The sequence below is a fragment of the Spermophilus citellus genome, assembly GCF_964194105.1.
Source record: "Spermophilus citellus genome assembly, chromosome: 14".
Lineage (NCBI taxonomy): Eukaryota > Metazoa > Chordata > Mammalia > Rodentia > Sciuridae > Spermophilus > Spermophilus citellus.
In genome coordinates, this window is record NC_138194.1 from 85,299,677 (window position 1) to 85,314,848 (window position 15,172).

At 41.6% G+C, this 15,172-nt stretch overlaps 1 protein-coding gene across 1 annotated transcript; it reads left to right on the forward strand.

The window, feature by feature from the left end:
• The first annotated feature begins 5,740 nt into the window (after nucleotides 1-5,740).
• Nucleotides 5,741-11,960, forward strand: CCN3 (cellular communication network factor 3). Its single transcript, XM_081266431.1, has 5 exons — nucleotides 5,741-6,067; nucleotides 6,199-6,424; nucleotides 7,643-7,894; nucleotides 9,108-9,322; nucleotides 11,512-11,960. Exons 1-5 carry the CDS (start codon nucleotides 5,774-5,776, stop codon nucleotides 11,806-11,808), a joined length of 1,284 nt encoding a protein of 427 aa, XP_081122557.1. The 5' UTR covers nucleotides 5,741-5,773; the 3' UTR covers nucleotides 11,809-11,960.
• Nucleotides 11,961-15,172: the final 3,212 nt, after the last annotated feature.

Genomic DNA, 15,172 nt, shown 5'->3' on the forward strand with positions numbered 1-15,172 from the left:
ACAGTGGTAAGGTAAGTAGGCTACAGTCTAAGGACTTGAACCCAAGCAGTCTGGCAGAGGTGTGTGTCATCAATGCTATTCAGTTTCCAACAAAATGCTGCCATGATCAATTTAGTTATCTGGAGTCAAAAACTGGTTTTATTTATATAAATGCCACCATGACTTTTTGTGTTCAACCAGAGCACCAAGGAGGGCAAATCCTCTTTCCAGTCTCACTGGCACTGTGCTCATTTAAATCTTCATTATCTCCTCTCAACTCATGTAGAAATAATTTACCTCCGATGCATAACACAGTCACCTTCTATAATCCAGCAGGAATTCCTCAAGGAGGTGTTTCCTGTATACAAACTTGATCATGCAGTTTCTGGCAGATAGATAGATAGATAGATAGATAGATAGATAGATAGATAGATAGATAGACAGACTTTTAAAAACACTAATCTCTACAATTACTCATTCGAATCTTCCAACTGTTGGCAGCTGCCATCTATTTTCCAACTCTATTTTCCATTAACCTTCCTCCTCCCAGACAACCCAAACCATTTATCATTTCCTGAACAAGTCCTAAATTTTCTTATCTTTATGCCTTTGTTCACACTGTCTCTCATAAATCTACTGCCTCTAATCAAAATCCAAGCTTGATCCAACTCAGTGTCAATCTCCAAGGCAATGTAGTTCAGCAAAAAGACAATGGACATGGCTTTATAGTTGTTCCCAAAACTCTCTCCACAGCCTCCAACATACTCCTCCTGCTCTCTCAGTTAAAAAAAAAAAAATCAAGTTAGCTTTCTTTATGCTCCTATGCTTCTTTACATAGGTTTATTTGCAGGAATTATCACACTCTATCTTACACAGTAGTTATTTTTGCTTCATTTTCCTATTAGGTCATAAAATCCTTTCGAACACAAAATGTTTTATTAATTTTGATTCGTGCCATCAAGTATGAAATAGTTATCAACAAATGAATTGAACAGTGTGAACATTCATATGTCAAATATAACAAAGTCCAGGGGTCATGACTAAAGGCTAAGTCGTTTGCTGCTGAAAATTCAGAAATTGAATGAAAGAGACTGCATATGAAATTTTAGGCCCCAAGAGAAAATCTGGGGCTAGGAGTTCTCTCAAAAAAAGAATAAAGATTGTTTTTCTTCTTTCTCTAGGGATGATAATTTCAAGTTAGTAAGTTGCCTGTATTCAAATGATACTACTTTCCTTTTCTTCCCACACTTGGCCACAAGCATTTATGAGTTGGGGCCATTATCAACCAATATGGAGCACCCCAGACAGGCTATTGGTTCACCCAATATCCAGCCTATGTATATGTGCCTTTGTCTCCTTTGTATCAATTCTTGTTCTGAAGAGTTCTAGTCATGGTTGCAGGACTGGTTTCACTCTACCAAACTGTCACAGGTCATAAAGAATTCTAAGTGGCTCAAGGTCACTTACTTCAACTTGCCATATGGAAGGATAGTGCTGGTGCCTAGGAGCTAGAAATTAGCCTGCATGGAGGAAGAGCAGGAAGAAAAGATTAACATTAAACAGAGACATGAGGTGGGAGGGAAAGAGAGAGAAAAGGGGAATTGCATGGAAATGGAGGGAGACCCTCATTGTTATACAAAATTACATATAAGAGGTTGTGAGGGGAATGGGAAAATAAACAAGGAGAGAAATGAATTACAGTAGATGGGGTAGAGAGAGAAGATGGGAGGGGAGGGGAGGGGAGGGGGGATAGTAGAGGATAGGAAAGGTAGCAGAATACAACAGTTACTAGTATGGCATTATGTAAAAATGTGGATGTGTAACCGATGTGATTCTGCAATCTGTATTTGGGGTAAAAATGGGAGTTCATAACTCACTTGAAGCTAATGTATGAAATATGATATGTCAAGAACTTTGTAAGGTTTTTAACAACCAATAAAAAAAGTATGACAGACTCCTCTCCTGTTTGGAAACTTTAAAAAAAAAATTATTTGCATTTCCTTATAAGGAAGTCCTTAGCTAATGAGAGAAATTAACTTGTTTCTCACATTTGTAGCTAATTTCTAGCTTGAAGTGCTATTTTCTTCATTTCCTGGATTTTTTCTTTAAGGAGTTCACTAAAATTTTTAATTTTTAAAAAAAATATAGGCAATAAGTAAATATTTCCAAAAGAGATAGCACTAACATTATGTGCTCAATATTTTACCTCCCATTATCACTTCTCTTCCCTTTGTTGTTTCTGGAAAATCAAGAAGTCAGGGGATCTGTCAGAAAAGCAAGAGAGTGTGATTGAAACTAGCCATATAACTGGACACCACATATGGTTGGCCTGCCTAACATAAAATGGGAATTATTTTGTGTTCTACAAACTCCCTGGGGACCCAGAAAAGGGACATATGAAGGAAATTCAGAAAAGAGCTACAAAATTATTAAGGAGCTGTGAGGTTGATTTATGAGGCACATTATGAGGGTTAAGTACATGTAGCTTGACTAAACAATGACCAACTGAAGGCAAGATGAATATCTATGAGTTAGAGAGAACATAATCTCTAAGGAAAAGACAGGTAGGGTGCTATCCTGGAGGTGATAACATCATAGTCACTGCCTTTATTTGCCCCATTTTTAAATAAAGAGAGGCTTGCTTTATATTTCAATTTCATGTTACAGAAGTAAGCTCCAGCATTTTCTATAATCTTTTAAAGGTATAATAAAGATAAAACAATTGCAAAGAAAACAACCTAAGGTTTCCCTTTATAAAATATAGACATTCTCCAACATATTCTGGGGAGGTGTATTGACAGATAATAAGACTATAGATCAACTGACAGAGTATATGAGGATAGAAAAGGCAGAAATCAGCCTCTAGCATCATATCTGGGATGAGAGGAAGGAAGAGAGGAAGAGTTGAAGGAAAAAAAATTATGTGGACCAAGTTCCTTGCAGCTCACGACCCCACACAGTTAACATCTTAGTTGGTTGCCAAGTCCAGCAATTTAGCAAGATTTTCCAATAAGGTCTCCCCTGACTTTCCCAGATACCTCAACTGCCACAGAATCTATTTCACAAAAGAAAAAATCACCATCTATATGGTAACTTTTAAACTCTGAGTACCAAGAAAGACTGAGAGAAGTTGGATGGCAGAAGCAGATGGGTGAGGCTACTAGGACCAATCTAGCCTCTGCTATTGCTAAAGGACAAAGAGTCTCCAGTTCGTACCTCATCTTATGCAGGGCAGTGACAAGTGCCAAAGGTTAAAGTGAGGTCTGCAGTACCTCAAAAGGCCCAAGAACAACTGATCACTTGCCTGTCCCCAAAGGAGGTGATGGGATATTATAATGGATACAGGCACACTACCTGTCCTCAAGGGACTCCCAGGCAGGAGAGGCAGGAAGATGCAGAAACAGAGCTGTAATGATTTAGTAATATCAGAGAGAAGCCAGCTGGGGCAGACAGGCCTAGAAGACCACATCCATGCCAGCATGGATGACTTTAGATGTCACGTGGTTATTTTCAGATGGTTTTACCCTCAATTTACAATTGTTTTAACATGGAGAAACTGATCCATCATTTATAGCAAATGATTGAATGGCTAAGTATTGTTTTGCTCAAAAGCTTGCTTTCTTCTGAAAGAGTAACCCCTGCTTTTCTAGGGAACTGTTCCACCTTCCCATTCCAACCAGGTGTGTTAGGGAATTCCCAAACCTCATCTTCCTTGTCTCCATGGATAGGCCAGGGTGGGAGTAAAAACTCCATTTTACATCATTCTACATTGTGTCTAAGGGAAAGGGACATTCTTTCTGGGGTGGCAAGTCATAAAATAAGAAGTTTGAAAGGACCATCCTCCCTGGTATAGAAGAAGTAGTTTTGTGTTTTGACAACACAAAGAAACATCAGAGAGGATTGATAGAGGGGGTCCTATCTGCCTTCAAGTCCCTGATCCTAGTGGCCTATGAGGCCGAGTGGCACCATTCCCATTCAATTACTATGCAAAATACCACAGCATCCTTTCTATGAAGTCTTCCTTTAGCCAAAACTCATTTGTGTTTGGTTTCCATCACTCATAGTCAAGAGTCCTGAGTGGCAGCTTGCTTTAGCAGTGACTTCTTGACATTTGCATCCCTGTCTTCAAATGACAACTTTCTTCTCATTCTTTCCCTTTCCAACACCAATGTTGTCAATTTCTCCTCATTCTGGTTTAGTCCACTCATACTCTGAAAACTTGGCCATGGCTCTTTGCCTTCCGTCAGCCATGCTTGGACTTGCTTCCCGTCTAGTTTTCCAGAAAGCCAGCTTCCATTGCCCAGTATGTTAAAAGGGCAGTCTACCAACAGCCACCACTGAATGGGTGGAGAGCAGGGCCTGGAAATCTATACATTTAGAAACTATACATTCTGGTTGTTTCTGATGTACAGTCAGGTGGAGGCCATCTCTGGGACAGATGCCCCATGAAGCCCTTCAACTTGATAAGTATATGAATGTCCCTCTCAGGCATGAAAACTAACTGTTCTACCTCTGGTTAAACTTTGAATACTGCACAGTCTCGTTTTCCTTAAAGAAAGCAGACTTCTTGGAAGCTTGGAAGTCCATACAGCAGTTCTAAGCTGTAGAGAGCTATCCTGAAGGGGCTGGAGGTGACCTCATCCACTGGGGGATTTTCGGGGACAGGCCTGGTCCTTTAACAAGCTGCCTTTGATTTCCTTTGTAGATGGATGATGTAGAGGCAATTTGTTTCTTTTAAAGTCTAGAGTTACATCACAGCTGTATATTTTTTCTTATAAAGAGTCTTCTTTGAGCTACCCTCAAAGATGCTGGGCATAGTTTTGTTTTGTTCCCCCCCCCCCAGGGAAGCAGCAAAGTTGAAGTACAGGGGGGGAATTGTTTTTAATCCTCAAGCAATGTCACCTTTGGAGCAATAAAACTGCTCTCTCTTTCTCATGAGAGATGACAAGCATTTCACAGCAGCCATTTTTTTGAAAGTAGTTGCCAGGTGGGAGAGGTATTCCATTGCTAAAGAATCTGCCAAGTCAAGCAAGTCCCTCCCTTTGGTCCTTTCCCTGATTCGCTGAGGTTTTGACATTGGCTAAGTTGGACCAAACTTTCAAAGACTCTTGGACTTTTACATGTGCTGTTTTTCAATTGGCATAATCCAGCAGGTGTTTCCCTTGACCAAGAGGAAAGCTTCTTTCTGTCATTGATTTGTGTTTTATTGGGTTTTACTTTTATTTCTACCAAACCCATGGAACTTGGGGCTTAAGACTTAGTAAAACTTGGAATGACTAGAGTCAAAAGAATTTTGCCATTTGGCCAATAGCATCCATCCCCCACCCTTACAAAGAGATTTCTTTACTTTTCTGTTTTAACTTTTCCCCCCACTTTTTCCCCTTCTCTCCCCTTTCCTCCATCCCTCCACAACACATTCAAGGAGTGCCCTAAACGGTGACAAACTCGCATGTGCTTTCCTTGTGACTAAACCCCTGGGCCTCTCGCCAATCCCCCACAGATGGCCCCAAACTTCAGGCATCCCGTTAAAAGGGCCCCACGTTTGCAGCCCTGGTTGGAACAGTCGGGGTGGAGGAGGGTGATGGGGAGTGGCGGTGTCTTCGTCCTGGGGGAAGGTGAAGCAACTTCCAGGAGGAAACGGGCGTTTCCTTCCCACGCGCTGGTGAGCCCTGGGTCTTGGCCTCGGGGCTCCACCCAGCCCCTCCCCGCGCTCTGGGAAAAGCCAGTCGCCACACACAGGCACACGCAGGCCCGGCGCCGCGCCCTAAGGAGAGCAGCCTTAAGGCCAATTGCCATGACAACCCCGCGGTTCCTTCCACTTCCCCACCCAACAGATTCCCCCCTCCTCCCTGCGCTGCAGCCAACCGGCTTGTGCGCGTCCCAGGAGCGCACTATAAAACCTGCGCCGGTGGCGCTTGCGGCTCAGCAGACCTGTCGGGAGGCGGGCAGTGCCAATCTACAGGCTGCAAAGTCTCCTCTTGGAAACGCGGGAGGAAAAATCTTGAGCATGCACAAGGTGCAGAGGATGAACCTCTTTGTGCAAAAGAGGTGCCTTTGCCTGGCCTTCCTACTCCATCTCCTGGGTCAGGTAGGTGGCACACCCCTAAAATGCTCCTGGTTACTTTACCCTCCTGGACAGCCTCTGCTCAGTCCCTGGGCTCGCTCTGCCTTCTGTTGTCCCTGCTGAAGGGTTTCTTTTTGTCTCATCACCTTCCCTAGGTCTCTGCGACTCAGCGCTGTCCTTCACCGTGCCCACGCCAGTGCCCCGAGACGCCTCCGACCTGCGCCCCGGGGGTGCGCGCGGTGCTGGACGGTTGCTCCTGCTGTCTAGTGTGCGCCCGCCAGCGCGGAGAGAGCTGCTCTGAGCTGAAGCCCTGTGATCAGAGCAGCGGACTGTACTGTGACCGTAGCGCAGACCCCAGCAACCAGACTGGCATCTGCATGGGTAACCTACCCCCTCTGTCGCTTAACTTCTCTCCCAAGCTAGCAGGAGCGGTTTCCCCACCTCCTCTCCTCTTATTCGCTTTCCCAAAGGGTGATAAGCAAATAATAATAATGCAATAAGTGATGTTTATGGAGCACTTAGTGCTTGCCATGCAAGGTCCGAGGGGGCTTGGGGCTTTGGGGAGTGCCAAAAGCTAGAGAGAAAACCTGCCCACGGAGGTGAGAAGCATTCATCACTTGCTTCCCTAGAGAAGAATCTAAATGGACTGGACGACAGGGAACGAAGCAGGGTTAAGGACCAGTGAAATCATTTCCTTTGGACATTTCCAAAGGGACAATTTGGGGATGATGGAAAGCTGGGCTCACTCATGGGCTTACAGTTCCCCACCTGCAGCCCAGCAGGTTTGTTTTCACACCTGTAATTGTCCTATTAAAGCCAATGCAGCTTCTAGTCTCCTGGGAGGACGATGTAAACCCTGTCAGGGTTGCGTGTAAAGTAAAATTCAGGCAACTAGCCAATCCAGGCTTGTGAAATTTAATCAATTGGGGTTCAGTTTCCCTCGCGGTGCACCACCATACTCGGAGGTTGTCTCTGCCTTCCTGGATACCAGGGCTTGAAGTCGCTTTACAGTTTTTTCTCTAAGCCAGTGATTTATTGTGCTTCAATGTCAAGGAATCTTAAAGCCCTTTATTTGACTAGTTAATAACCTCTTTGCAGAATATGAAGTGCATTTTCTTCCTTTTTAAGTCTAAAGTACTGAAGTAGAATCAGAGATGGTTCTTGTGAAATGACTGTCATTGGGGACAACAGTGTGTCAAGAACAACTCACAATTGCTCTTCCTTTTGTTCTATCTTATAAATGAAAAAGTTGGGGGTGGCAAATAATCTCAAAAGGAAGCAGAGAATACTTCAGAAGCCATTTGTCAATCAGCTTATTTATCTTGGCAGTACTGAGTTTACAGTTTTACACACCTCTTTCCCCATTCAAAAGTACTAGGTAAATGTAGCAGGACTAGATGGTCTTGGAGGTTTCCTCTTGCTCTGGGAGGACTGCATGAAGACATCTGCTCCTGAAGATGCATCAGAAACCAGATCACCTGAAATAGAAAAGGAAAGACTTCGGAACATGTCCTCCAAATTTCACATAGCTCTCTCAGTGCACTGTATTATTGTTTTTCTCTCTCTTCTTCCCTCTGTGTTGCTGCCGCAATATTCTAGTGCTAGAAGGAGACAACTGTGTGTTCGATGGGGTAATTTACCGCAGTGGAGAGAAGTTTGAGCCAAACTGCCAATACCACTGCACCTGTAGAGACGGACAGATTGGCTGTGTGCCCCGGTGTCAGCTGGATGTGCTACTGCCTGGTCCTGACTGCCCATCTCCCAGAAAAGTTGCTGTGCCTGGAGAGTGCTGTGAAAAGTGGACCTGTGGCCCCAATGAGAAGGGGACATTGGGAGGCCTTGCCCTTCCAGGTGAGCCCTTTGGTATACTCAGGAGTGGTCACGGCACAGGGTGAATGCAAGCACAAATCACATGTATTGTTTGGGTTTGGGTTGAGAAGCTGGCCTCAGTTTCTGGCCATTCTGCTATACATTCCAGATTGTCCACTGAGATTAAATGCACCATGTCTTTCAATCCAAACTAAGTTACTGAAGTGTACGCACAACTTTTCCTAAAGAGGACCTGAAAAATTCAGTCACTATTTTTTTTCTGTCTTATGACTATTATTTGTATTTTAGTCCATTCATCCAACTTGACCCTTATTAGCACTATGAGGATAAAAGTAAGAATTCTCCTTTTCTGGATTCTGCATACCACCTGTGCTTTCTTGGAACCAGCCTCCCTAAGGAATGCTACTCCTCCTGATGCAGTGGTCACAGAGAAATACCATCTTTCCAGATGCTGTAGAAAGGGCCAAGTGACACTTCAGGAACTTTGTTTTGCATTACTTTTTATTTCCTTATATATTACATAGTTTGAGGATGGAGAGATCTCAAGAGACAGTAGAGAATATTTTAGGAGCCATTAATCAACCACATTATTTATATTGGCAGAATCCACAGTTTTTCAGTATTTCTGAGGTCAGAAATTATCAGACATGTCTTGCTGATAGGAAAACTGCCTTGCAGAACAGATATCCCCCAAGCCATGTATATTAAGTTTTGAGATGGAACTGTTTGTGATCAGAGTCCAGGGGTGTGTGTGTGTGTGTGTGTGTGTGTGTGTGTGTATCTCCCAGAACCCAAACAACCAGTTCTACCTACTAAAAGCATTGCTTTTATCACTATTTTGACTTGGCCAATTCTATTTACTCATCACGATTAAAACTTTCTCACAATCCTTTTTATGTACAAAATCACATGGAAAACTATTATGGAATAGTTTCCAATGCTGTACTGTTCTATAGTCTTAAAACTGGTAAACTTTAAAAAGACAAGTTAGCCTAAGTTTCTTAAGGTCTGGTTGGACAGTTATTCTGCAGAGATTTCTGGAAGTCTTACAATGTGGCAGGCATGGTGCTACCTAGAAAGGTTTACAGATAATTTCATTTCTGTGCCTTCAGAGCACCTGTGTTCATTAGGTACAAAATTTAATGAGATCCACTTTGTAATGTCGGCTTAAAGGAGCACTCTTTGATCCCTACATTTTCCCCAAGATAGCTGTCTTTCTTTATCCATCCCCTAGCCTACAGGCCAGAAGCCACCGTAGGAGTTGAAGTCTCCGACTCGAGCATCAACTGCATTGAGCAGACCACAGAGTGGAGTGCATGTTCCAAGAGCTGTGGAATGGGTCTTTCCACCAGGGTCACCAACAGGAATCGTCAGTGTGAGATGGTGAAGCAGTCTCGGCTCTGCATGGTGCGGCCCTGTGAACAAGAGCCTGAGCAACCAACAGATAAGGTAGGAACCTGCCACCATGAAAGCAGTGGCCTTGCCTTCTGGGAGCCTGGGCTCAGCAAATCACTTGTAATACTAGTTGACTCAGGTTGTCTCTAGTTGGGCATTAATCCCAGAGAAAAGGCAGAGAGCTTCCTGAATGCAGACCAAGTAGCTTCTTTCCCCCCCTTTTTTTAATGTATTTAAATACCCCCAAGCAACCTACAGCAGGTCTACAGGAAAAGAGGGAAGAGCTAGACAACTGTAATACTTTCACCAATAGAAAACGGCCCGGCAGATCCCTTTCCATTCCTGGAGAAAATTCACCACCCGTCATCAAACACAACTGATTTGAAAGAGGTCAGCTCTGACTGCAGTTTCCTTCACCCCTTAGGTTCAATCAGCATGAAACACATTGGTGGGGACTGTGTCTGCTTACTCTTCCCCAAAATGCCCAGCACCCTACCTGGAACACAGGGTGTGCATTATCAACTATTGTTGATGAATACATGAATGAGTGTCTGGGAATTACTGTCGGTATTTGTTAAAGCCTAGTGGAAACAGTACACTTGCCATCATAAGGCAACATGTGAGCCAAGTGAAACAGTGCATTTCTTTCCCTTTTTTTGTTGGAATTCTCTCAGCTCAGTGTATTAACTCTGAGTGTAAGGCATGCAGATTGGTTCGTGATGACATCACAGGCCCTGTTACCAGAGCCCTACATCAGAAAAATGCAATACCTAAATTGAACCATTCTATGGACAAACCTAATGCCAAAATAAAACAGCCCTCAGAAATTCAAGATTGACATATCTCTACACAGAGGCAAGATCATCTAATGCTTAAGGCTACAACTCTACAGCCAGACAGCTTGGCTTTAAATCCCACTTTCAGCATGAACTAGCTGGGTGATCTTGGAAAATTTCCTTAACCTCTCAGCCTGAATTCCTTCCCCCGTATAATGGGGTCATTGAAAGTGTCTACCTCAAGGTTAGCAGAAGGATTAAGCAGAATGAATTTTCCAAGTGCTGAGCATAGATTAAATATTCTGTTAACAGTAGCCATCATTACTTAAAATTTCAACTTACTGATAAAATAAAAGAGTCCCTAGTGGTTGCATTAATTATATGGCTATTTAGCCATAAGATTTTTTGAGGTCCATCCTAACATCATGTGGCTTCTATCACTTCAAAAGAACTCCTAAAAACATCTTTTCTAGAAAATTATACCCTAAAAGATGCATCTCCCCACACTTAGGAAACATACATGTAATAGCCATGTATATTTAACCCACACAAGCAGTCACACATTTATACACACATACTCACACATACACAAACACACATATACTGCCCCATGGGGATGCTTTGAGCCTCTTTTTGTAGATGTTGACAAAAATTTATGCTAGACATTAAAACTTTAAACATGCAAAAAAAAAGGAAGCCTTTCAATACTTTCAAGGACATAATGGCTACTTTATTAAATAAGGTCTTTCCATCTTCTAAAATTGGGCATTTTCAATTGTTTCTTTTTCACAAAATTAGTACTTTGAACCTCATTTAACATTGCAAGGTATTATATTTAAGATGTTTATTTATACTGTACATATGTCATAAGAGTTCTAGAAAGTTGTTTGAAATCTAGGGAAGTACAAACATAATAATCATTTCTCCTTTATTCTTCAATGAGACAGTGGCTTTTAGAGTGTACTCCCCAGACCAGTAGCAGCATCTAAAAACTTGTTAGAAAGCAAATGTGTGGGCCCCACATCAGAGGTACTGAATCTGAAACTCTGGAAGTGAGACCCAGCAGTCTGTGTGTTAACACTCCCAGGAAATGATTCTGTAGCACACTAGGTTTTGAGATCATCTGATCAAAGAGAATTTAGAGTCTATTCACCCCACAAGCTGTGCCTAGAAAAGTGATCAGAGGAGAACTGTGGCAAATCCACAGCTTAAGAATTGAAGTAGGAAATAAAACAGTTCATTCTCTGCTGAGCATCAACACCAAGGTTCCTCATTATCCAGGAATTATTATTTAAGGAATCTTAAATTAATTCTCCACTTACTTCACATTGATGAGAAAGTATCTTAAATCCCATCATCTTGAAGTTTCCTGAGGTCATCATATAGTGGAAAGAACTGGCTTTGTATAAACTGTCCATTAGAGGCGTGGTCATCATTCCTCATATCACTCCTTTTCTTCCTTCTTAGAAAGGTAAAAAGTGTCTCCGCACCAAGAAATCACTCAAAGCCATCCACCTGCAGTTCAAGAACTGCACCAGCCTGCACACCTATAAGCCCAGGTTCTGTGGAGTCTGCAGCGATGGCCGATGCTGCACACCCCACAACACCAAAACCATCCAGGTGGAGTTCCAGTGCTCCCCAGGGCAAATCATCAAGAAACCAGTCATGGTCATTGGAACCTGTACCTGTCACACCAACTGTCCTCAGAACAATGAGGCCTTCCTCCAGGAGCTGGAGCTGAAGACCAGCAGAGGGGAAATGTAATGTGGCCCTCAAGAAGCCCACCTGCAGAGGCAAACTGTAGCTGCTGCATGACCCGTCATCAAATGAGTATAAGAAAAACAATGAAGAACCATTACTGCATCCTTGAGTCCTATGTATTTTTCTGTGATAATATGAGGTCATTTATGTCTGTCTTTTATAATGAAAATATTTCAGCTGTAAACTTGGAATCAAGGTAAGCTCAGGATATGGCTTAGGGATGACTTACTTTCCTGTGATGTTTATTACAAATGCAAATTTATATCAATTTAAGTCAGATACGTGATTTATTTTGTAGACTATACCATGTTCATTCATTTTACGTTGTTGTGTGCACTCGTGCAATTCCTAGAAAATGCCACTGTAGTGAATGACATAGTGAAGTCGAGGCTCATACTGAACATTCTGTCGTACAAGTATTTCACCATATGTTGAAGTTTGACTTGAGGGTTCTCTATTGGGCTCCCTTTTGGGATAGGGCAACTCTGCACTTCCAAGCCCAAGAGCCAAGGAAAACTTCAACTCTTCAAAGTGAAGTCAGAGATTCTTAATTTCCTATTTAACTGTACACTAAAAAGCATGCTGTTATCTACAGTAACGAACTGTTTGTTAATGAAGTGGACTAGTGTCATGAACTTTCTCCATTTCCAACAAATTGACTCCTTTCTGTTTGAAAGAAGCTAAACAGAAAACTCCCAATATAGAGATGACTGAGCCTCAGCAGCCTTCATACATTGGTCTCCTGGAGGCTGCTGAGGCTCAATAACTTTTTTTAGAATTCAGCAGAGATGGAGGAGACCAGCAGGGAACCTCTCATCAGTAAGTAAACTGAGGCAACTTATTCCCAAAGCACTTGATTACAACCTCTGATGATTTTCAAATGTCCTTTCAGGAACTTTGAAAAAGAACAAAATCAATGCAACTCTGTTGGTGAGAAACCACAGATTTTATGAGAGTTCACAATTATTATTGGCATGCCCAACACACATCATTGGGTCATAATTATTAAAACTTATAAACAAGATAGATGTGTATATATACATGCACCTAATAGGTCAGGTTTAATGAGACAGGCTTCAAAATTAAATCTTTATACATTTCTCTAATGTCACCATATGTGTTCCACTCTTCTCCTTTAAAATATTTATAAAAATGTAAATTATAGATTTTTGTAAAGTGTTCTTTTTCACTTCTCTGCTTTTCAGACATGACTAAAAGTACATGTTATTGGTGTGTGATTCTGGAATGACTTTTGTGCTTAGAAATTTAACATTGTTGTTCATTGAAAATAAAAATTGATGAATTTAATAGGACATCAGTCAGAAGCATATATTGAAAGCCAAATGGGTATTTTGGGGCAAGCTTATAACCTCTTATCTGAAGGGAACCAACTGCTCTAACAGGTTAGGCCTCAAGTATTCACCACACCCTTTACAAAAGCCATGATTTTTTTTTTCCTGGACATCCCACTAGATAACTCTCTCTATGTATATATTGAAATTTGAACTTGTCTGGCCAAACCCAATTCACCTCCCTGGCTTCCTTATCTAATTAAAAGTCTCTCCATCCTCCCAATTACCCAGCGGAAACTATTAGCATTCTCTTACCACATGCCCAGAAAAGCAAAACAGCTGCTCATCCAGATGCACCAATGCTGTATTCACAAATTCAACCAGCCAAGAATAGAAAATATTAGGAAAAACAAATGTTATGTTGTTGCTGATGTGAACTGCGTGGCCTACAGTGTTTACACCAGTACTGAACATGTACAGACATTTTGTTGTCATTATTCCCTAAACAATACAATAGAACAATTATTTACACAGGGTTCACATAGTGTTGGGCATTACAGGTGACCCAGAGATAACTTAAGATATGGAGAAGAAGGTGAACAAATTATGGGCAAATGCAATAGATTTTGTATAGGAGGCTTGAGCATCTACAGATTATGACTTCCACAAGGGGCCCTGGGACCAATCTCCCTGGGAACTGAGACACAATTGTATTTCCAGTGATGATGCAGAGCAGAACGATGACCAGGGCTGCCATCTGGGAAATGTGAGACCCACACTCAGAGTTTTGTTTTCTGAAGTTTCTGAATGGTGCCATGAAAGTACTTTCATAATTAAACAACAACCAAAATAATGTTTTCCTTTTCCCAACTTTACTTCCTCTGTCTATAGGTTCCTCCCCATCCATCTCTATGGCTAGTTTTTGTTGTCTTTAAGATAAACAGGAAAGCAAATTGGACCAAAAGTTTATCCACAGGAAACTATCAAGGACACCTTGAATTTACTACACACCTATGTTGCTCTGAGCACTTCACTCATTTAATTTGTATAGTAGCCCTATGAAATAGATACTCTTTATAGCCCCAGGTTACTAATGAGAAAACTTTTAAAAGTTGAAAGGTATAGACTATGGCCAGGCCTGGTGGCGCATGCCTGTAACCCCAGTGGCTCAGGAGGCTGAAGCAGGAGGATCTTGAGTTCAAAGCCAGCCTTAGCAAAAGCAAGGCACTAAGCAACTCAGTGAGACCCTTTCTCTACATAAAAATACAAAATAGGGCTGGGGATGTGGCTCAGTGGTCAAGTGCCCCTGAGTTCAATTCCTGATACAAAAAAAAAAAAAAGGTATAGACTATGAAAAGAGTAATTTATTTTTATTCAAAATTATCTGTTAACATCAATGAAAAGAGGCCCAGGAAAGAATGTACAAAATACTATTAATGATTATGGCAGGTCTCATACTATTTTCCTTTCCTTTCTTATGATTTCTTTTCTAACTTTCTTCAAAATGAACATACTATCTTTATAAGCAGAAAAAAAAATTAAGGATGAATTGAGATGTCCTTTCAAGACTCATTTCCTTTGCAACTTTCCTCACTCATGTGGAGTTCACCACCCCTTGCAACATTGAAAATATTTACCAATACATTCATTTTATTCATGCCACAAATACTTGCTTGTTGCTTCTCTGCGCCCAGCGTTGTTTTAGGTACTAGGAACACAGCCAAGAAGAAATAAACTGAACACATTGTCCCCTTCTTTCTGTTATTTATACTATTGGGGAAGGAAGGCAAAAAGACCTTAAATAAAAACATAAATATCAAATAGTGAATAAATATATACTATGATCTAAATGAGGTGAGACAACACTTCTGGGTGGCTAATTTAGCTTGAGACAGTCAAAAAAGTTGTTTCTAATGAGAAGACATTTTCTGTGAATAACAAAGAAGAAGAGAGAGAACCTTCCAGTTAGAGGTAACAGCTAGTGCAAAACAAATAAACCTGCAACATGGAAGACACATGTGGCTCAAGCACAGAGTCTAAGGGAGAGGGAGGCAATACCTTGCAGGGCTTAAGGA

Coding starts and splice junctions, on each gene's coding strand:
- CCN3 (XM_081266431.1), top strand. CDS start 5,774: ATGACAACCCCGCGGTTCCTTCCACTTCCCCACCCAACAGATTCCCCC. Junction 6,068..6,198: donor TACTCCATCTCCTGGGTCAG/GTAGGTGGCACA, acceptor CACCTTCCCTAG/GTCTCTGCGACTCAGCGCTG. Junction 7,895..9,107: donor GGGAGGCCTTGCCCTTCCAG/GTGAGCCCTTTG, acceptor TCCATCCCCTAG/CCTACAGGCCAGAAGCCACC.